Raw genomic sequence first — 22740 nt, 5'->3', positions numbered from 1 at the left:
TTTAGTGGCACAAGTGATAGGGTGCTTCCTAGGCTTGCAAGGCCCTGAGTTCAATCCCCAGTTCTGCCCCAAACAAAACAAAAGCAGGGGGTTGGAGACATGGCTCAAGTGTTGGTCTAGCAAGCCAAGGCCCTGAGTTCAAACCCCAGTACTGCAAAAAAGGAAACAAAAACCAAAACAGAGTATTGGCTCCTCAAAGATGTCACGCCTTATCTTCAGAACCTTACATGGCTAACAGGAGTGAAGGGTGAAGGCAGAATTAAGTTACTGATCAACAGATCTTCAAACAGGGAGCACAGGCTGGATTGTTCACTGTAATCCTAGCTAATCAGGAGGCAAAGGCCAGGAGGATTGTGAGTTCAAGGCTAGCCTGGGGAAAGTTAGAGAGACTCTGTCTCTAAAGCAAAGCAAAGGTCTAGAAACATTGCTCAAGCAGTAGAGCACCTGCCTTGCAAGCATGAAGCCTGGAGTTCAAACCCTAGTATTGTCAAAAAAAAAAAAAAAGTCCCAAGTACAAAGGGCTAGGGCCATGACTCAAATGGTGGAGCACTTGCCTAGCATGCACTTGTCAGGGTAGCAATTGATACTAAGTACTGCGCTCTCTGTTCCTAGGCATATCTAACTGAAGATTAAGTGATTTTAAAATATTGCTGGGAGTTTGGATAGGACAAAGCCCATCAGCAGCTCTTCTCCTTCTAAAGAATTCGTAAGGAAGGCGTCTGTGCAAAGATGCACGCACACGGTGTTTATTTCACAATTATTTCCTCTGGCTAAGAATGTGAAACAACCCAAATAAATTGTGATACATCTTCATCAGAAAATAGTGTGCAAGTAGATTTTAAAATGTTTCTATACATGTGCTCATTGACTTGGAACGATAACCCTAACATATTCCTGAGTGAACTACAGGTGATTAAAATTCCATCTTATTTTTTTTTAATGCTAAATTTTTTTTAATGCTAAATTTTTGCATTAAAAACCTTAGAAAAGCTGGGTGCTGGTGGCTCACGCCTGTAATCCTAGCCACTCAGGAGGCAGAGATCGGGAGGATCGCGGTTGAAGCCAGCCTAGGCAAATTGTTCTTGAGACCCTATCTTGAAAAAACCCAACACAAAAAAAGGGCTTCGGGCAAATTTAGTCCTTTTTGTTTAGTTTCAGTGCTGGGGTTTGAACTCAGGGCTTTGTACTTGCAAGGCAAGCACTCTACCATTGGAGCCAGGCCTCTAGGCCTAGTCCTTCTTCTTGGAATGTCTATATTTTAGGATTTTTCTCTGAATGGAATGGTAACATACGTAAACGTTGATAGAACTCTGAGGTCCGGGCAAGGACCGAATTCACAGTGAATGTGAAGGCTGGTGACCTCACTCCCACCCTGTCTTCTCTGCAATGGAAACCTAGGAGCCCAGCAGAGCCCCAAAGGCTCAGAAAAAGAGGGGCCTCAAAGCTGCCAGCCTCAGCGAAGTGAAGCCCTGAGGAGCCCCAGGCCAAGAGGACCCCACTCGGCCCGAGGTCCTAAGTCCCTGGGGGCGAAGACCCCAGTGGAGGCTCCAGCCTCCGCAGTCCCACGTCCCCCACGCCCCTCCAGGGCGGTGGGGGCCACCCCCAGAAAGTGGGGGACTCTGAGCGCGTGGCCTGGGGCGCCTCTGGAGCTGTGCTGCGGGGGGCAGGCCGTGCGTGGAGGCCCACGTTCCTGGGGGAAGAGGGCGAGGGGCGCCTAAGGTACGCGTGGAGGGTGCTGGGAAAAACATGAAGGGGCCCAGGGGTCGGCTACAGGTTTCTAGGGAGTAGGCCACAAGCACAATGACCACAGTTTCCAGGATCTCAAGTCTCAGAACCCATCCTGGGCACCCTGTTAGATACAGCTGCAGCCCGTCTCCCCGCAAAGACTGAAATGGCTGGGATTCCGCCTCCTCACGCACACTGCGGCGCGGGGAGCGCGTTTGCTCGCCGAACGCAGGTCCACAGCGAAGGTACCAAGGAGCGCAAAGGCTGTCGGGAGATTCCCTTTGCAAGGTGTCGGCCCAATGAGAAGTTACGGGCATGAGGTCACCGGGTTAGGCGAGCCAATCAGAAACTGGGGGTGGGGCCAACACATTCTCAGACTCCTAGGGGAAAGTGGGGAAGATTGGGTGGGTGCGTGGTGAGGGGGTGGAGGAATGTCTGCTGACCAAATATCGCCCGCGAGGTGACTCGGGACGTCCCCATCTCGTGTCCCGCCCCGCCCACTGTCTTTAGGATCAAGCACTTTGGCCGGCACAGCCAGCTGCTGCTCGCGAACTCCACGGGCGCGGAACACCGGGGAGTACCGCTGCTGGGCGCGGCATGGCCAGGCTCGCGCGTACGCAGAGGCCAGGACCGCCAGGGACAGACCTTCATCTTCACAGGTGCCCTAGGGTTAGGGTCTCCAGGAATCCGTCCCCGGGAGAGTTCTCAAACATAAGTCTTGAGGTGTTCCTTTTAGACCCATGTGTAAGACTAGAAGAATGCTACTCACTCTCCAAGATCCTTCTGGGACATTTTTTGGTTAGATCCTTGGAGAACCACTAGTCAGAGACCAACAGAGGAAATGCAAGAGTCAGCATCTCTCCTACGCAAACCGAGCCGGAGCGGAAGTAATTATCCAACCTTTAGGTTCTTGTCCCTGGCTGATTACCGGTATCTGTTAAAAACACGTTTCCGGGCCGGATGTGGTAGCTCATAACTGTAATCCCAGCTATTGCGGGTGGGTGGGTAGGGAAGGGGTAGGGAGCAGAGATTCGGAGGGTCACGGTTCGAGGACAGCCTGGGCAAAAAGTTCCTGAGGACTTCACCCCGCCCCCTCCCCTCAACAAATAAATTGGGAGTGGTGGTGTATGCCTGTAACCCCAGTTATGTGAGAGCCATAGGTAGGAGGATGTCTGGCTGATGTGGCCAGAGACCTTATCTGAAAAATAACCAAAGCAAGAAGGGCTGAGGACATGGCTCAGAGGGTAGAGTGTCTGCCCTAGCAAGCGGGAGGTCCCGAGCTCAAATCTTGGTACTACCACAACAAAAACTCTCACAGATTACAGCCTGGCAAGATGGAGTACACATGTAGTCTCATCGGCTCGGGAAGTAGACGCAGGAGAGTCCCTTGAGCCCAGGAGTTTTGAGACCAGCCTGGGGGAACATAGTGATATTCTGTCTTAAACAACAAAAAAACAAACCAAAAAACAAATTCCTGGGCTCCATTCCCATTAAAAACTGGGTGGGGTCTGGAAACCTGTAAGACCAAGCCCGACAGGTGACTTAGAGGAGATCTGGGGATAAGTAGTCAGTGCTTCCCAACTCTGGCTGCACACCATGGTCACCCACATAGCTTTAAAATGAGAGACGCCAAGCCCTCCACTCCAAGGCATGTTCTGATTTACTTGGTCTGGGGTGATGCCCAGGAGTTGGTCATTTTACTTATTATTTTTAAATTTTTTGGCAGTACTGGGGTTTGAACTCAGGGCCTCGCATTTGCTAGGCAGGCGCTCTATGACTTGAACCTCCACCAACCCTGGAACTGGTCACTTTAACGCCATCTCAGGCAATTCTAATGTGCAAAATTAAGAGCCACATTTGTGTAACTTTAAGCCACTTCACCCAATTCAGAAGCTACTAAACAAATGTACTGTTTGAGTGTAATTAAATAAGATACATTTGGTTCCTCAGTTGCCCTAGCTATACTCCAGGTGCCCCGTAGCCACACATTGAGTAATGCAGATACATTGTCGTCACCACAGAAGGTTCAGTTGGCTAGCACAGCTCTAGAACACTGGTCCTCAGAGAATTCCCTCTCACTGCACCATTGTGCTCCCAGAATCTGACCTGAGTTTGTTGTAAAAGTGTCTTGAAAGAGTGCAATGAATGTGTGTTTCCCACGGGCCTGGTGTCGCATATCCAATATCTCATTTGCTTCTTATCAGCTTTATAAAATAGGCCAGAAAGGGATTATTGCTCCCAACTAACATAGGAGAAGGAGTGAGTCTCAGAGGAAGAAAGTGAGTTGCTTAAGGTCCCACAGGTGGCAGGACTGACTGAGAATCCAACCAGAAACCCTGACTTCAAGGTCAGTATTTCCTGTAATATTTTTGATATAGAAGGGTCTTAGAGACCATGTAGTCTCATGAAAGAGGGAAAGAGATTTTAAGAGACACAGCAAGCTAAAGACAGAACTGGAGTGAGGCAGCTGGTTTAGCACCTCAAGTTCAGGATCACTTATGAGAAGGAATCCCCTTGAAGAATGGGGAAGGGCAGAGAAAGTGAGGTTTCAATTCCCCATGAGGAACCTGGGTGCTAGATTATCAGGAAGCAGCAATCTTCCCAAGCTGAATTTCCTCTCTCCTTCATCCCCAAACCCGGAGGACTTTGTCCCTACAGAGAACTACTATGTGGTGGTGCAGCTCCACACCCACCAGCCTGCCCTGCTTCACTGTCAGGTGACCAATCACCTGGCTCAGGTGACCCTGTACTGGAGTTTCCCACCGAAGAGGTCCCAGTGGATGGGACAGACATCTCCTTCGATGTGAAGAAAGACTTCACCATCCACCGGCCCCAGGCTTCCTTGGCTGGCTCCCTCTTCTGCTTGGCCAGCCTAGGTGGCATCAAATATCTACCAAGTACATGCTGATCTATGTCAATTGTGTGTGAGCCCAGGGCTCTGGGTGGGTGGGGAGGGGCAGGGATTTGGGGAGAGATACCACCTTTGGGAACCTTGAGTCTGGGATTATGTGAATCATGGAACTCTAAACCACCCGATGGGTTTAATCACAACGACATGTAGTTAATCATTTTGTCCAGAGCACCTGTTGCTTTTATAACATCCAATCAGCCATCAAGCTAGCCTGCAACAGTGCAGCCTATCTATCCATTCTCATTCAAGTCACACCATCCATCTCAGTCAAGCCATTCATCCACCCCCCCATCAGTCCATTTCATTATTCACCAATGCTTCATTTATTGTAAATACTCATTCACACATCCTCTATCAACTTGACCACCTCAGCACTCACCAATTTAAACTTTCCTTCCATTCATTTACTGTTTATCCTCATCACTCATTAATTCATTTCTCCAACCACTTACCTGCCCTCAATCCAGCCATTCTAACAACCAGCCAAAATGTCCATCCCCATATCCTCTTCCCTCTTTTCATGGCAGACCCATCCTCATCCCCTAAACCCACCATCCATGCTTCAGCAATGTCAGTAAAACTAGGGGAGAACTCCAGTGTGACCTGTACAGTTCTGAGTGAACCAGAGATTGCTGTGGACATCAGCTGGGAATATCCTGGGAAGAAGGTAAGGAGGGGAAGAGGAGGCTGGGGATGTGTGTGTATGTGGTGGCAGTGGACTGGGACAGGGGTGTGAGGAATTGGGATGAAGGCCAAGGGTGATCATTGCAGAATGGAACCACTGCTTGATGGGGAGTCCAATGAACCTGGTTTCTAGTGCCCATACTGACAGTGCTTCTGAGTGCCTTACTTCCCTTAACTTGAGCCTCCGTTTCTCCATTTGTCAAATAGAACTACTTCTCGGGTCACTGATAATGTATCATTTGTTCCTTTGTAAATACGTCTAACAATAATTTTTGAGCACCCACCACCTGCCACTGTAGTAGCAGCTGAGACTACAGCAAGTCAAAAGAGACATGGCTTCTGCTCTCCACAAGCTGCCAGTGTAAGCAGGGGGCAGGAAATGGGAAATAGACAAACATAATCATGTTGGGGATGTCAGGTGGTCCAACGAGAACAAAATGAAGTGATGGGACCGGGTCCTCTTAACATAGTGTTCAGAGAGTAACTTTAATTCCGGGCATAGCCAGAGTGACCCCAGCCACAGGAAGATGGAGTGGAAGCAAGTGCTCAGGCCCTGTGAATGTATGTGTGTGGAGACAAAGGGAGACAGATGTGGGCCAGAGAGAGGTAGATGCAGGCCAGACACGTTAATGGCTGTGTCCTGGGCATCCATGGTGGGCCAAGACCTCCCAACACAGTGTTAGAGATGCGATGGTGGTGATGTTCTTTGTCTTGAAGAGTTTACCCATCAGCTTCAAATATCTGGAGAACAGCTGTGCCAAACAGTGTGCTACCAACAGTGAGGACTCCAGGGAATTTTTACAGAGCTTCCTGGAAGGGCTGGAGTTTGAAAGGAGACCTGAAGGGTGGGTTTAGGTGAACACAAGGCCTTCCAGACACATGCAGCAGAAGAGCAAAGATGCATGTCCCCCACCCAAAACCCAGAGAGTTACCTCTCCTACCACTTGACCTGCTGAGAATGCAGGGGAACCGTAGGGGACAGGAGCCAACCCTGGGTAGTTCCTGGGGAAAAAAGTGGAGTGGAGAGACCTCATGGGGGCTATCACCCAGCTGGGATCACTTAAGAAAAATGTAGGACACACAGGGAAGTAAGGTGCTCAGCAAACTGTGTCTCATTCACAAGATCACCATTGACAGCAGCCCTGGAAGGGAGGGCTGTGGAACACAGCAAGGTGCTCTGTCCCCTTGACTTAAAATGCAGCGTGCTGCAGGGTACGGGTGGCTCACTCCTGTAATCCTAACTACTCAGGAGGCAGAGATCAGGAGGATCACGGTTCAAGGCCACTCTCGGGAAAATAGTTTTTGAGACCCTATCTGGAAAATGCCCAACACAAAAAGGGTTGGCAGAGTGGCTTAAGGAGTAAGAGCGCCTGCCTAGCGAGCACAAGACCCTGAGTTTAACCAGTACTGCCAAAAAAAAAAAAAATTTGCTGCAGTGCCACCTCTACATGAGCTGAGCCACACATTCTGACCCCGAGTTCATCCCTGCAGTGGCTGGCCCAGGGCTGGCCCCAGAAAGATGGATCCCACAGAGGCCACAAGAAGCATGAAGGATCATTCTCCTGCTTGTCATAAGAGGAAATGGAGGCCCACGAAGAGAGATGGTTTGGAAACCACATGGATTTGCTAAGCCATCATTTCTCCATGCATGTGCTTGGGGGTGGTAGAATGCCAACAAGTTCTCTCCCACCCTGCCCCATGTCTAGAAATGTGATCTCAGGAAAGCGCTCCTCTAATCATCACCCTTTGCTTGGCAGAGTGAGAACACTCATGCGCACAAGTTGTCAGAGGTTTGTCTCCTGACTTCGTGGTTTGACTCAAATCTCCCAAACTTGTCTGATAACAGAATCCGCATTGTATCTTTGGGAAGGTAGTGCTAATGACATCCCTGCAGAACCAGACAACCATGAAACCATGTCAGAGAATCCTGTGCTGAGCCATTACCTCTGGAATATTTCTTGAGTCAGGGAGGAGACATCAGCTTCTCTCCAAGAACTCATGAAGCATAAAGGTTTTCACAAAGAACCTGACCTTTAAGATGGCCCGATGCCAAATGTGACCTTGGGCAAGTCACTTCCCTTTCCTTGAAGGGCTACATGGTGCCTCTTACCTGCTCGCTGGTGCCTCACTCTGAGATGGCACCAGGAATGGACAGTTACTTTTTGTCCCCTATGTCAGTGAGTGGGCCAATGTGATACACCGGGACGATCAGGTACAGCAGGAGGCAGAGAGCACCCTGTATGAGGAAGAGACTTGGGCTGGGGATACTGGCTTCTACACCTGCTGGGTTACCAACCTTCATGGCACAGGCTCTGCCACCACCTGTGGCTGTGTGACCCGAAGCCCTCTTAGTTCTTGTACCCCTTCTTAGTTCCTTTTCTGGCTGCAGCAATGGGCAGAAACAGGGGTAACTACCTGTAGGAAGTTCAGTGTTGCTTTTGCCAATTCTGCCCCACAGTGAGTGGCAGAAATCACCTGCTTACTGGCTCTTTGTACCCTCCAGCCCATCACTGTGTTTCACCCTCACTTCCACCCTGGCCTCGCTCCATGCCCTGACCCATATGAAGGCCAATGTTCGATCTAGCCATCACCCTAACCCCAGGCTTCAGTTAAGGCTGGAGCACAGCTGAGCCTGTGGAACCCCAGTACATGAAGAGGGAGCCCAGAACCTCTGGTGGATCACCAGGTCCCAGGGTATCTTCAAGATCCGTGCCACTGGCAGAGTCCTCAGAAGACCCACCTCTTTCTCCTCCTGGGAAGACACAGAGACCAACTAACGGAGACATGCCATGTTCTTTTACTTTCTACAGCTTGTCTGCCCCAGAGTAAGGGGATGACCACAGCTCACCTCCTCAGTCCAGCTTAGGGTACATGAGGGAAACCCCTGCTCACTACAGCATTCCCCTTCACCAGCCCAGCCTCTCTCAATTAAAAGGATGCTTTCTAAAGTGCATTCTGCAGCCTGAAGTGCTTTGGGGGGTGGGGCGGGGTGGGGTGGGAGAGTAGCAGCTTGGTCAAAGAAATTTGGAAGATGCTGGATACTTTGCTCCCTTCTTGGAAATTGGCAACACACACTAGCATTTTAAAGATTGCTGATCTATTTAACTGGATTAAACCTAGAGTTTCCCGAGATTCTGGACCACTGATTCCTTTTTGGTCATGCCTATTAATGTCTAATAAACTAGTGCACACCGGATGTGTTTCGGAAAAAGTTACATGGACCATTCCATGTGCACTTCAATCTTGAGGTTCCCAGAGACTTGACCAGCCATGGCTGGACAAGCAGTTCTGCACTCCCGGAGCCTGACCTCTCTCAGATGCTCAGTAGGGAAACAGTCACACTTGAACTTCAAGAACCAGAAATGGATGGAGATGGTATCCAGGGGAGTGGAGAGGTGGTTTGTTTGGGATGATGCCACCATAGGTCAACTGATGGAAAATGTGGACTGGCTTTTCCTATGAGCTGGTCAACAGCTTATGGCTGAACTGGGTGGCCTCAGGCATGGACCTCTGGCTCTTGTGGCCTCAGCTTGCTCTGCTGCAAAAGAGGGGTAAGAACCTGTTTCAAGGATCTCCTGATGATCAGCGGACTGATGGCAGTGTTTTATGCAGGAGGAAGGGTAGTATAGGATCCTGAAATATAGCTACCTGAAGTTCCTGAGAAGGACCTGAAAGCCATAGACTGTCCACTGCACAGCCCTGCTGAGGTCACTTGCTGTGCCACCTCTTCTCACTGATGGGGAAGTTGAGGGCCATATGGGAGCCCAGGACCAGGGTCTGGGGTCCAGGGTGGCAGGAGGAGTGAAGGCAGAGAGGAGTGAAAGAGAGACTGTGATGGGGATAGGCAGAGGAAGGCAGAGAAAGACTAAGTCATATACTGACTTCACCAGAGCCTGGGAGAACACAGAGCAACAGGAAAGGTAGGACCCGGACAACAGGAGAGGTCCCAGTTCTGAGTCTGTGGAGGCCACACCCCCTCCCTTTCAGTCCTGCCTGTTGAGGATCCTCAGACCTGCTAAGGTGGCCCCTGGGGCCAGGTGGCACTGAGACTGAAGCAGCAGGAGGGCAGGAGGATGAGTCAGGCCTGGTGACTGCCACTGCCCCCGGGGCTGACCACTCAGGCACCAGAGTGATACTGGCTAGGGTGGCTGCCTCTCCGGTCACCCTGGGGCCTGCAGGGACTCCCTCCCAACAGTTGCCCTTCCTGCTCTGACTCATAGCGTGTGTCCACCACTCAACCCCTAGTCTAACCTTCAGATGATCCTGGAGGTAGACACGGCAGCGACAGGCCATCTTGTCACCTCAACATCTTAGGGTGGGGGTAAGCTGAGGCTGACAGAGGGAGAGGGCACATGTGGGAACAGTTGGGGGATGCTGACAGTAGATAAGTCAGCAGCAAAGCTGATGAGCTGGGCCTGGGAGCTGTCTCCTTTGTCAGATGGCCAAAGCAGCACAGGCCACCTGGGAAAAGCCTCAGCACTTACTGATTTGGGCAGAAAGGGGCAGGAGGAAAGGGCTCCTCTTGCTTGATCCCCAGGCCAACTAGAGGAGAGGCGCCTTCAAAGCCCTGTGGGTGGTCCTCATGACCCAGGCTCAAGGGCTCCCTGGGCATTCTTGAACCCAGGCTTCCCCCCTCACTCCCACCCTGTTCCCTCCTGGGAAGAGAACTGAGACACTCTTGTTGTCTCCTCCAGAAAGTCTTTGGAGGGGGCTGTGAGCACAGGTGTCATGGTGGGCCCAGGTCCTGCCCATTATGTGGCGAGGAAGGAGACTTCTGTGGGGGTGACAGAGGCCAGGGGGAAGGTGGAGGTGGCATCGGCTCCAAGGACCCGATACAGCAGCTCCTCCTTCTCCTGCTGCAGCTGTCGCCGTACCCGTGACTCCTCCTCCAGGGTCTTTTGGGCCAGAAGCAGGTCCTCTGAGAGCTGCCTGTGGGTGCAGAAAGAGTCTGGGGTGACATACTGGCTGTGGGAGCAGTTGCAGTAGGGACCAATCCATTCCCCCAGGAAGCCCTCCCACCAGCCTACTCTCTATTCCTCCTACCTGTCCTTTGCCTGGATGCCACAGGCAACTCAATCTGTTAACCAAGTCCCCATAGGCAGACAGTTCTGGGTTGCTGCAAAGCTCCACCCCACCACCTAGCTGGGTCATCTGGGACAAGTGATTTGTGATTCGCTCTTACTGACTTTCGGTTTCCTCATTTGTAAAACAGTAGTAATAATAGGAGCCAGCTCACAGAATCTTTATGAGGATGCCATGAGAAAATGTGTAAATTATAATCTGTGCCTGACACACAGTAGCAGCTCTCATGTACAAAGTCCATAGAACTGATTCATCCCACACAGGCCTGCTCAGTTCCAAACTTTGTTTCCTCTTCCCCATGCTGGAAAACATGGATCCTGACTCCCAAGGAAAGAAGAGCCACATTCGCTAGACAGGCCCTAGGCCTACCTGTCAATTCCTTTCCCAGGCTCCCCTGAGACTCTTTAAACTGCAGGTTTTAGTGAAAGAGATTAGTTGGAGGAGGAGGCAGTGGGGACAGCTACCTTGACATCATTGCCTGCTTCTGGGCTCGGACAAGGAGGTCCTCATTCTCCTGCTGCAGGGTTGTTATTTTTTCCTCTAACATCAGATTTTTTTCTTTCTGTAACAAACCAGAAGGAGCTCAGAAAGCTGCCATACTCAATGGGCATAGTGCCTGCTATAATCTCCCTTTCATCTGTGACCCCATAAAACACTGATTCATTGTAGACTAGATATTGTATCTCAGAGGATTAAGGTAGTCTAAAATAAAAGTAACAAGTTAAGAAAGAGCTGCCAACTTTGAATTTTGCTACAGGAGAACGTTAAAAGAAAAATACAGCCCCTATCATCTCATGGCACCATTAGTTCATAGAAGCAAGGATATTGTTTGTTCTTCAAAAGTGGTAAGGAAGTGGGGTTATGATGGTACATGCCTATAATCCCAGCACTTGGGAGGCTGAGGTAGGAGGTGGTGAGTTCAAGGCCAGTCTGGGTTACATAGTAAGATCCTGTCTCAAAAAAAAAAAAAGTCATAAAGACATTATCTATATAAAAAATTAAGTTAGTCTGCTATACTTTTCTTGAAGAATAGTTCAACAAAAATGTATAGGGTACATTTGAGATGTATGAACTTGTGTGGCTGATGAGATCTCTTCCAGAACAACACAGTCTATTTGTATTCTGCCCTAGGATTCTGAGGCCTATGATGTCCTGCAGACAAAGCCACCCAGGTCTTCAATGCCCTCAGCTCCCCAGCCCCGTCCTTGTTGGTGCTGGCCTCCCACAGCTGCCTGGACTTTCAGTCTCACTTCTTTCCTAAGCCCCTGCTAGGCATGTGACATCTGCCAGCCCCTCCTGATTAGCCAGGCTACCTGCCCCTCTGTTGCCCAAATTACAGCACAAGAATAGCCAAGAAAAGCTCTGAATGACATGGAGCCACTTGTGGAGCCACAGATCAGCCTCAGATGGTCTGCATTGGTGGCCAGCCAAAGCTGATATGAACCAGGCTGGGGCCTTGGCTGCACACTTTACAAGGGAAATGCCAGAAGCTTCAGGGGAGGCTGCATCCCCCAGCCACGGACCACTGTTTCCGCGAGGATCAGCTGCTTGTCCAGCTCGTGAATCCGCTCATTCTTCATCTCGATGACAAAGTGCAAGCTCTCCAGCTCCTGCTCCCAGAACAGGCTGGGGCTCCCGTAATCCTAGACAGGGACACAAAGTGACCTTGTGAGACCAGCAGGTAAAAAAAGAGGCATGGGCTACCTCTCCATTCTACCACCAGCTCACTGTTGGACTTGCACAAGCTGCCTCCCTCTCTTCACCCATGGTGTTTCTGTCCATTTCATTTTACCCCAGCGACACCCTTTAAGGCATGTTCTAGCATCTGCATAGGTGAGGGTGCTCAGGTCAGGTAGGATGAGCTGCCTGTGCTAAGTGGTAGGTTTGCTATTTGCACCTGGCTCTCTCTGAATGTAGAGGCTGTGCCCTTTGCCATACATATACCTGTTTCTGAGCCTCACCCTACCTGTCAGTGAAATGGGCACCCTTTTGTTTCTAGGCCCTTGTGAAGGTGAGAGTGTCAGGCCCTTGAAGAGGGCCTGGCCTCTCCATCTGCCCAACGCTGACCTCCCTGGAGTTTTAAGGAGGAAAGTTTCATGGGTGTTCTGCACCTACCTGGATGTGCTTCTTATAGTCTTGGCTTAGAGTGGACTCTTCTACCCTTTTCATCTTGGCCTGAAATACCTCTAGCTGTGAGGTCAGTCTCGCTATGGTGTCCTGGAGAAGGGAGCAGGAGGGAGATGATCAGAGCCTGGCTCATCGAGGTGGACTTCACTGTGTGCCAGAGAAATGTTTCGGGTTCTTCAGTCTGTCTCTGGTCTGCCCTACACAACAATCAATGCAGGTTTAACCTACTTCAACTAGCTTCAAACATCCCAGTCCTACCTCTTGCTGTACAGCTTTTAATAGCTCCCTAAATCCTTGGTGCCAATATACTTGTACTCAAGGCCACTCTTAGCCTGGCATCCAAAGCCCACCCCCGCCAGGCTCCAGAGATTCTCCAGTTTTATCTCTCACTGCTCCTGTCTGCAAAGCAGCCAAATGTCCTATCACTCTCCCAACTGGAAGGTGCATTTCTGTTGCCAAACTTTTCCGTGCCGGGGACCTCCTCCACCCAACCTTGACCATGACCTTTGGGACAGAGTACAACCCCTTAACATGGCTCACAGGCTCCCACCTTCTGGCCCGCTTACCTCTCCAGCCTCACCCTCTCTCCCACTCCAACCTGCACCCCAGCATCCTGAGTTTCTTTCTGCTCCTTATGATTCCTAGTTTCCCCCCTTCCCTCCCTGCTTTTGAACAAGGTGTATGAATCTATCTGCCTGGGCACCCTGCCTGCCTTTCCTCACTGAAGAGTTCCAGTCCATCCTTCAGGTTCCAGCTCAGATCAGATTCCCTCTAGGAGTCTTCCCTGAGCACCCAGGGTGGCTTCTGTGTTTACACAGACCCCTGGCATCTCCCAGTGTCTTTAGAAAACAAGGCCTACCCCAATCGCAAACCAAACCCTGTGGAGCTAATTACCCGCTAACCACATCAAGGGGCAGGATACAAAGAAGGCAGGCATCCCAGCTCCTCATAGCTAGAGGCCATCAATTTGGACTTCCCAGGGCTCCATGCTTCTTCCCTCCATACCAGAGACTGATACTGCCCAGCCCTTCGCACCTGAAAGGCAGCTTTGGCCTCCTGGAAGGAGTGTGTAAAGGCTTCTTTCTCCTGCTCGTGTGAGGCCTGGAGGACTGGGGGGAAAAGGGATCTCTGTAAACTCAGAAACTTTCCCCCAAAGCTTTCTGGAAACCCCTCAAGGCCAGAAAGGAACAGATGATCACCTGGGGCCTGTAGGGTCCAAGAGTCAGGGAATGTCTTATGCATCCTTCTAGGTCTTAGGCTTGCTTGGGCATGAGGCCCAAAGTTCAATTTCTAGTACTGCCAACACACACACACACACACACACACACACACACACACACACACACACACACACACACTTTTTCATAAAAGCTCCTGGAAATTAAGTCAAATTAAATCCTATGAAACAAACTACAACTGTGACCCCTTCCAGATTGTGGGTGCCACCCACACCTCACTGAGGCTAAGATCCAAAGATTTTGCCTCAAGCTTCTCTACCTCATGTGACATCAAGCCACAGAAACTGCACAGGACCAATGCTAAAAAGCACTGGTTTAGTCCAATCACAAAATCAAAGTACAGAGCTGTTGTAAGTGCCCTGGATTTGTGGCCAGGAAATCTACTTGGTCCTGCCTCCGTTTCTTCACAATTGAGGGACCTTGAGAAGGTCACATCACACATCAAAAGTCCTGTTGCCTCAACTGTGAATTGGGAAATCATCCATTTTGAACAATAAAGAGAAAAAAATGAGCAGGGTCTTAGGGACCTGTAAGATAAAGTGCCTGACATTTGTATCATGAGTGCCACATAAGAGAAAGAGAACACAGAGAGAGCATCTGAAGAAAGGATGGTTGATCACTTCCCCAGTTTGGCAAAGCATAAACCTACAGATTGGAGGAGATGGTGAACCTACCAAGCAAGTGCAAGGCCCTGAGTTCAAAACCCTGTACCACCAAGCTGGAGGGAAGAGGATAGAGCAACCAACATGATAAGATTTCTACATTCCACTTGAAGAGGTAACATATGAATTCTAAGTGGACTGTTAAGTAAATATATTATGATTCTTAGTGCAACAACTTTAAAAAGCCATACATAGAGACACATAACAAAGACAACAGGTGAGTTAGAATGGAATACTACACTAAAACATGCTAAAGTTCTCAGAAAGAAAGCAGGAAGGGAAAACAGAGGCTGAAAAACAGTGAGAACAAATAGAAAAACAAATATTAAAATGGAAGACCCAGGGCTGGTGGAGTGGCTCAAGTGATAGAGCACTTCCCTAGCAAATGTGAGGTCTTGAGTTCAACTCCCACACTGACAAAAAAATAAAAGGAAGACTTAAATGTTCCAAACACACCAAAGAACGTGTCATGGATTCAAAAACAACAACAACATGCTTGTCATAGCTGTCTGTTGCTGTGAAGGAGGAAAGTGTATTTGGCTCACAGTTCTAGAAGTTTCAGCCCATGGTTGCTTGGCCCTGTTGCTTGTGCCTATGGCAGCACAGTACATCATGGTGGAAGCACCTGCAGATGCCACCTCAACGTGCCCGGATGTAGAAAGATAGACAGGAAGGGCTGGGGTCCCAATTTGCCCTGTAAGGGCCTCCCCCCACTGACCTAACTTCCTCCCACCAGGCCCCACCTCCTAAAGGCTCCAACACCTCCCAACAGCTCCACAGGCTGGGACCAGCCATTCAACACATAGGCCTTTGGAGGATACTCAAAATCAAAACCATAGCGGTGCTGTTTACAGGAAACTCACTTTAAATAGGTAGGCTTAAGGTAAGGGAGTGGAAAAAGAAACATTTAGCAATAAAGTGGTAGTAACTATATTAATTTTAGACAAAGAACCAAAAGGAGAAATATACAAATATACAGTTATAGTTGGAGACATCAACATTCCTCAGTATTTAGTAGAAGACAGACAGAAAATCAGCAAGGATACAGACTGAATACCATAATCACCCAAACTTGATCAACTTGACTGATTTATAAATGATTCGACCTAACAGTAGCAAAATACACGTTCTTCTTAAGCACATGTGATACAGTCACAAGACAGACCACATCCTGAATCATAAAACAAACCTTCAAATTACAAAGAGCACAATACAAACTATGCTCTCTCTACTGGAACAAAGATGGAAATCAATAAGGCAAAGAGCAGAGAAATCTCCAAACTTGGAAATATACTTCTACACATTCAATGGGCCAAAGGAAAGTCTCAAGAAAATTTAGAAAATGTTTCAACTGGACAAAATAAAAATGTAAAATGTTACTGTGGACTGTAGATAAGTCAGTGCTTAGGGAGCAATTTGTATCAGAAAGTTCTCGCATCGGTAATCTGAACTTCCAGTTTAACAAAACAGGAAAAAGAAGGGCTGGAGGTGTGGCTCAACTGGTACAGCACCTGCCTGGCAAGCATGAAATCCTGATCTCAAACCATGTACAAGAAAAAGAGAGAGAGAGAGAAATGGACCAGGTGGCTCAAGCTTGTAATCTTAGCTACTTGGGAGGTGGAGATTGGGAGGATTGAGGTTGGAGACCAGCCTGACCAAAAAACGTTCTCAAGACCCCATCTCAACCAATAAAACCTGGGCACTGTGGCAAATGCCTATCACACCAGTTATGAGTGAAGCAGAAATAGGAGGATCGCAGTCCAGGCCTGCCAAGGCATAAATGCAAGACCCAATCTGAAAAGTAACTAAAGCAAAAAGGGCTGGAGTATGACTCCCACGGTAGAGCACCTGCCTGGCAAGCCAAGGCCCTGAGTTCAAACCCAGTACTGCCAACCCTTCCCACAAACAAACAAACAAACAACAGAAAAAGGCCAGGAGTGGTGGCTCATTTCTGTGATCCCAGTGCCTGAGAAGCTGAATTGGGAGGATCACAAGTTCAAAGCCATCCTGGGCTGCATAGCAAGGTATTGTCTCAAAAAAGAAAAAATAAGAAAAAGAAGAGATAACAAAACATAAAACATAAGCAAGCAGAAGAAATAAAAATAGAAAACAATGAGAGTGACAATGGGCAAATGGAAAAAACCCAATGAAACCAAAAGCTTATTTCATTGACAGGATTAATGAAATTGATACCCTCAAATAATGATGACAAAGAAAAACAGAATCCACAGATTATGAACCTGAAGAACGACAGAGACAAAGCAGACAACTGAGATGACGTTATAGAAATACTGTGAGCTATCTACGCTCATCAATCTGACAATTTAGATGAAACAGACCAATTCCTCAAAAACTACAAACTACCCAAACACCCAATGTGAAACACATAATCTGAACTTCCTAAAGTTACTAAAAGAATTGAGTTTGTAGTTAAGCACATTCTGGAAATGTCCATGCACAGCTGACTTCACTGGCCAATTCCACTAAATATTTAAGAATGATATACCACAATTCTATGTAATTTCCAGAAATAGAAGTGGATGGCACACTTCCCAATTGATTCTGTGCAAGTAGCTTTATCCAGATATTAGAAATGCACAGAATAAGAAAACTGTAACAAACACTTCTCATGATCATAGACACAACACTCTCTATAAAACAGTAACAGCCAGGTGTAGTATGTACTCCTGTAATCCCAGCACTCAGGAGGCTGAGGTAGGAGGATTGAGAGTTGTAGGCCAGTGCAGGTATAGTGAGTTCCAGGCCACTGAACTACACAATAAGACCCTGTCTCAATCCCCTTGCCAAATATGAGAAATAAAACATTAGCAAATCAAAATCAGCAAAATATAAAAATAATAATACACCATGACCAGGTGGTATTTATGCCCGGAATGCAAGGTTAGTTTAATACCTAAAAACCTCAAATCAATGTAATTTACCACACTACATCCTATAGAAGAAAACCCACACGATCACATAGGTCACAGGTTTAAATGCAAAACCTATAACCATAAATTTTGGGGAAAAAAAGGTGGGGTGGGAGAACTCTTGGTTTCCTGGGCTTTAGCAGAATTCACAGATACGACAGCAAAAGCATAAGAAAGAAAAGAAAAAATAATAAGCCTAACTTTCTCAAAATTAAAACCTTTGCTTTAGGAAAGACATCATTAAGACAATGAGCCAGGCACCACTGGTGGCTCACGCATGTAATCCTCACTTCTCAGGAGGCAGAGATCAGGAGGACCAAGGTTTGAGGCCAGCCTGGGCAAAAAGTTCATGAGAGCCTATCTCGAGAATACCCATCACAAAAAATTGGGCTTCTGGAGTGGCTCAAAGTGAAGACCCGGAGTTCAAACCCCAGTACCACAAAAACAAACAAACAAAAACAGTGAAAAAGCCATTTACAGAGTAGGAGAAAATATCCCCAAATGCAAAGTACTTGTTTTGAAAATAAATAGAGGTCTCTCAAAACTCAACTGTAAGAACTGTAGCTAATCTAACTAAAATGGGGAAAGGACAGACACTTGCCCAAAGAGGACACACAGACATCAAATAAGCACAAATAACATGTTCAACTTTACTCATCATCATTAAAATGTGAGATGATTTAAATCGTCATTTAAATCATCTCACCAAGCCCATGGTGAGATATCACTAAGTACTGGAATGGCTTAAATGAAAAATATGACGACAACAACAAACGTTGGCAGGAAGGAGCAGAGGAAGCGATTCATCTCTGATGGTAGAGAACAGTTTAGCTGTTTCTCATGTGTTTATTGTATGACCTATCAACCCCACTGCTGCGTTCAGCACAGAGAACACATGTCCACACAAAAGCTTCTCTGTGGCTGTTTAGAATAGCTCTGCTCACAATCACCTCAGGCGGGAAATAATCCAAATGTTTTGCAATAAGCAAATGAGCAAACAATGGAATACGATGCAGCAATGAAAAAGAATGCATTTCTGAGACATGCAACAACTTGAATAAATCTCACAGGCATGATGATGATCAAAGGAAGCCAACAGAAAGCCATATTATATTAGTCCATTAATATAATAGCTCCCAAAAGACAAAATTATAAGGATGGAGGACAGGTCAGTGTCACCAAAGATTGGGGTGTGGGTGGGTGTGAGCACGAAAGGGTAGACAGAGAGTTTGGGGGTGATGAACTGTGTTACACACTGATTGTGGGGGCAAATGAATGTGTGTGTGAGAATTTATGGGACTGTACACAAAAAGTAAATTTTACTGTGTGATAATTTAAAAATAGAAAATAAAAACAAAAGATAACAAAGGGTCATGAAATGTGGAACCCCCAGTCTGCCCCAGTTACTTATTACTCCCCCAAATAAATGAAATCCTGCGTATTTCCCCCAGGCTATGACTTTATTCATTCAACACACTTATGTAGCACTTAATATGTGCCAAGTAATTAAAAAATAAAGAGATTGTGACTAGTGAAGAATGCAGGATAAACAATTCCTTCCTCTTTGGGTTTACAGTAGGATTTTTTTGGGAGAGTGGTGGGACTGGGATTTGAACTCAAATCAAAGCAGGTACTCTACTGCTTGAGCCACACCTCCAGTCCATTTTGCTCTGGTTATTTTGGCGATGAAGTCTTGTGAACTATTTGCCTGGGTTGGCCTCGAGCCTTGATCCTCCTGATCTCAGTCTCCCAAGTAGCTAGGATTACAGGCACGAGCCACCTACCGTGGCCAGCTTCATTGTGACTTTTTGATTTGCATTTTGCCAATGACTGATTTGTTGGGTATCTTTTTATGAGCTTGTTGGCAATTTATATGTCTTCTTTGGAGAATGTTAGATATATTTTGACAATATTGAAATTGACCTTGAAAATGCTATACAGATTTTTGTCCTCTCATCATCAGATTAGCATGACCTCTCTTCAGAATTATTTTTTTTAAAAACACAGGATTATTTTATACAAAAGACCAACAATCACATGAAAAATGTATCTTTTCATTTAAATTATATCAACTATGTTTGCAAGTGTGCTGTTACAAAATGTTTACAAGGGCTAGATCACAGACATTTGCTTACTTCCTGTGAGTCTAGACATCTAGATTTGAGCTACTGTAAATAACACTGCTCTGAATGTCCTTTGCATAACTGTACGCCGCCATTTCACAGTAGGTCCTCAGATTCGACTAACTAGAACAGAAGTCTGAGCAATTTTAAGAAGCTTGAAACATATTGCAACATTAGCACAAAACATGTTGAAATGGAAATAGAACCTACCTGGGAGTTTAAAGAGCTGTTGCAATGTTAACACACCCTGCAACAGACCTGGTCTGTGGCTCAACATCCTGGGTTCTTAGTTCCATTTCCGCCTGAAATCTACCTGCTCTCCCTCCCAAGGATTTATGGGGACACAAATTGTCCTCCTACCATTGCTTTGATGCTATTTTTAGTACTATAAATATGTCAATAAAAGATTTCCTACTGTTGCCGGGTGCCAGTGGCTCACACCTATAATCCTAGCTACTTGGGAGGCTGAGATCGGGAGGATCATGGTTCAAGGCCAGCCTGGGCAAAAGGTATGTGAGTTCCCATCTCCAAAATAACCAGAGGAAAATGGACTGGAGGTATGGCTCAAACAACAGAGCCTTTCTTGCAAGAGTGAAGCCCTGAGTTCAAACCCCAGTCCCACCAAAAAGGGGGGAGGGGGCTGGAGGTGTGGCTTAATGTGTAGAGCACCTGCTTCAAAAGTGCTTTGTCAAAAAATAAAACAAAACAAAGTCACACATAGAAAGAAAACACAAAGAGAAGCCCCGCAATGAGATGGCGCTCACACTCACTGGGAGGACAGTGTAAGATGGTGGAAAATTACAAGACGATGTATGACTGGCCACCACTCACACGAAAAGATGCTCGACAGAATTAGTCACCAGGGAAATGCAAGTCAGAAGCACATGTCAGGACAGCAATAAAATGACATGCAGGGTGGGACACGGAGAACCTGGGAATGTAAGTAGTCCAGCCCTTGTGGACAAGAGCTCAGTGGCTTCTCAAAATCCCACATTCCCCAGCAATTCTCCTGGCTGGGCACCCAGGGGAACTGAAGAGCTGATCAAGCAGGTGCTGTGGCAATGGCATCATTCACAGGGGCTAAGGTAGAGGCAGCTTAGATCCGCCAACTGACGGATGGGTAGACAAAGTAAGGTGTGTCTGTTCAGTGGAGTATTATTCAGCCATAAAAAGGAATGGAGTGCAGACACAAGCTATAGTATGGATAAGCCTTAGAAACATACTGGGTGAAGGAAGCCAGATGTGTGGGGCCACAGGTTGGATGATGTGAGTGTCCAGAATGGACAAGGCCATGGTGGCAGAGAGCAGAGCAGCCTTTGCCAGAGGCTGGTGGGAGGCTAAGGAGTGACTACATGCAGATGTGGGGTTTCCTCCTGGGGAGATGAGAATGTTCTGGAACACTGGCACTGCTTACTTGGCACTGTGAATGCACTGACTGTCACATGTAGAATTGTCTATTTTACCAGTACAAAAAATAGACACACAAACTTTGCCACACCAAATCTACTAGGAGGTTATTCTCAAGATAAAATCTTAAATGTGATCAAAACCTCGTACCTGTAATCCTGGCTACTCAGGAGGCAGAGATCAGGAGGATCGCACTTCAAAGCCAGCCCAGGCAAATAGTTCATAGCTCAAAAATAGTTTCATATCTCGAAAATAACCATCACAAAAAAAGAGGTGGTGGAATGGCTCAAGGTGTAGGCCCTGAGTTTAAACCCCAGTACCACACACACACAAAAATTTTACAAACTGAAGTTCACTGATGGCTATTATAAATAGTGGCAAAATTTTTTTGAAATTACCTAAATATTAACTAAACAGATGGGATTCAGTTAAATGAAGAGGGTGCATACTCAATGCTTTACTGTTACTAAAACTTAAAGAAGAGTTTATTGACAGAATGCTAGTTAAATTCAAAGTAAAAAAAAAATCAAGTTACTAATGTGTTTATAGACATATATTCTATATATTTATAAAGAAATGAAAGTGACCTATACAAAAGAGGTTGGGACAGTGACTAGCTCTGGATAAAATTACACAGTGTAAGTTTTCTCAAGAATCAAATAAGAAGTACTAGCAAGTACTCACCAAGTATCTTGCACTGTTCTAAATACTATCTGTCTGTCATTCAACTGTTTAACTGTCACAAAGACCTGTGAGGGAGGTCTCCAAGGTTCCAAGGTTCTCCAGCTGGAAGGAGTGGAGTTGGCTGATTCAAACCCAAGGTCTGTGGCTTCAGAGAATGGGAACTTAACCTCTATGCTATAAGATCTTTAAGTTTAATTCATACATTCTAAATTTGCTATGACGAACACATTTGATAAGAGAAGAGGGAAGTGCTATTTTAAGAAATACTCAGCCTAGCCATAAATATTAAGAGCTATCATCACTGTGGGGATGGAAGATGGATATTTTAAAGTTCTTCTATTTGCGTAGGTTTTCTAAATTTCCTTTAATGAATATGTATTGCATTTAAAATAGAAAGGGAAAAATCCTCTCAAAAATGGTAAAAAGCAAAGCATGGTGCCAGACTTTTAAAGTCATGCCCTAGCTGGCAGTGGTGCACGCCTGTCATCCCAGTACACAGAAGACTGAGGCAGGAGGATTGCAAGTTCAAGGGCAGCCTAGGCTATACAGCAAGACCTTGTCATACATACACATACACAGTCATGCCCAAAGGAAAATTCTATCATTGCCCTAAGACCAAGGATCCTGTAAACTCCAGCTTTGGAGTAGCTGTCTACTTGTGGCCCAGAGGGAGGAGAGGGGCCCTGTGGAAGCCCCAGATGAGCACAGCAGGAGGGGCAGGAGGAAGAGCCTCTCACATCACCTCCATCCTCACCTTGCAGGGCCTCCTTGTATTTTCCTTCCAGGACTCTTCGCTGCTGGTCCAGTCTCTCCCGAAGTTCTAGCTCCCTCTCCTTCTCCATCTGGGTGAAGAGTCCAAGCCAGGAGCGAGACTGAGCAGGTTTAGCCTAGCATCTCCAAGGGGGCCGGAGAGGGCAGGAAACTTCCAAGTCATGGTTGGCATGGCAGGCTTTACCCTCTTTAGGGCTCAGGAAGGGTTCACAGAGGATTATCTAGGTGGGAAGGGTCTTGGAAGTCTGATCTGGACACTCAGTAGAGGCAGGAGGCTAGAGGTTCCTCTACTGAGTTCCCTCTTCTGTTGCTCTGTATAACAAGCAACAGCTCCTTCCCTTCCCAGGCCGCTATTCTAACCATGGGCAGACCTGTGGCAAGTTCCCTCTACCTTCT

The 22740-nt window shown here is 47.1% G+C and overlaps 1 protein-coding gene across 1 annotated transcript in view; it reads right to left on the bottom strand.

Moving 5' to 3' along the window:
- Positions 1-8101: 8101 nt before the first annotated feature.
- Positions 8102-22740, bottom strand: part of Ccdc69 (coiled-coil domain containing 69) — a 34218-nt gene continuing 19579 nt past the window's right edge. Inside the window, exons 4-9 of the mRNA XM_020186555.2 lie at positions 22328-22415; positions 13565-13638; positions 12518-12619; positions 11926-12045; positions 10867-10964; positions 8102-10249 (exon numbers count right to left, since the gene is read on the bottom strand). Coding sequence (XP_020042144.2) covers positions 10072-10249; positions 10867-10964; positions 11926-12045; positions 12518-12619; positions 13565-13638; positions 22328-22415 — 660 coding nt within the window. The 3' untranslated portion in view covers positions 8102-10071. The remainder of the gene's footprint in view (positions 10250-10866; positions 10965-11925; positions 12046-12517; positions 12620-13564; positions 13639-22327; positions 22416-22740) is intronic.

The sequence above is a fragment of the Castor canadensis genome, chromosome 16 (assembly GCF_047511655.1).
Source record: "Castor canadensis chromosome 16, mCasCan1.hap1v2, whole genome shotgun sequence".
Lineage (NCBI taxonomy): Eukaryota > Metazoa > Chordata > Mammalia > Rodentia > Castoridae > Castor > Castor canadensis.
The sequence above is the reverse complement of the archived record's forward strand: the minus strand, read 5'-3'. Positions and strand labels throughout refer to the sequence as shown.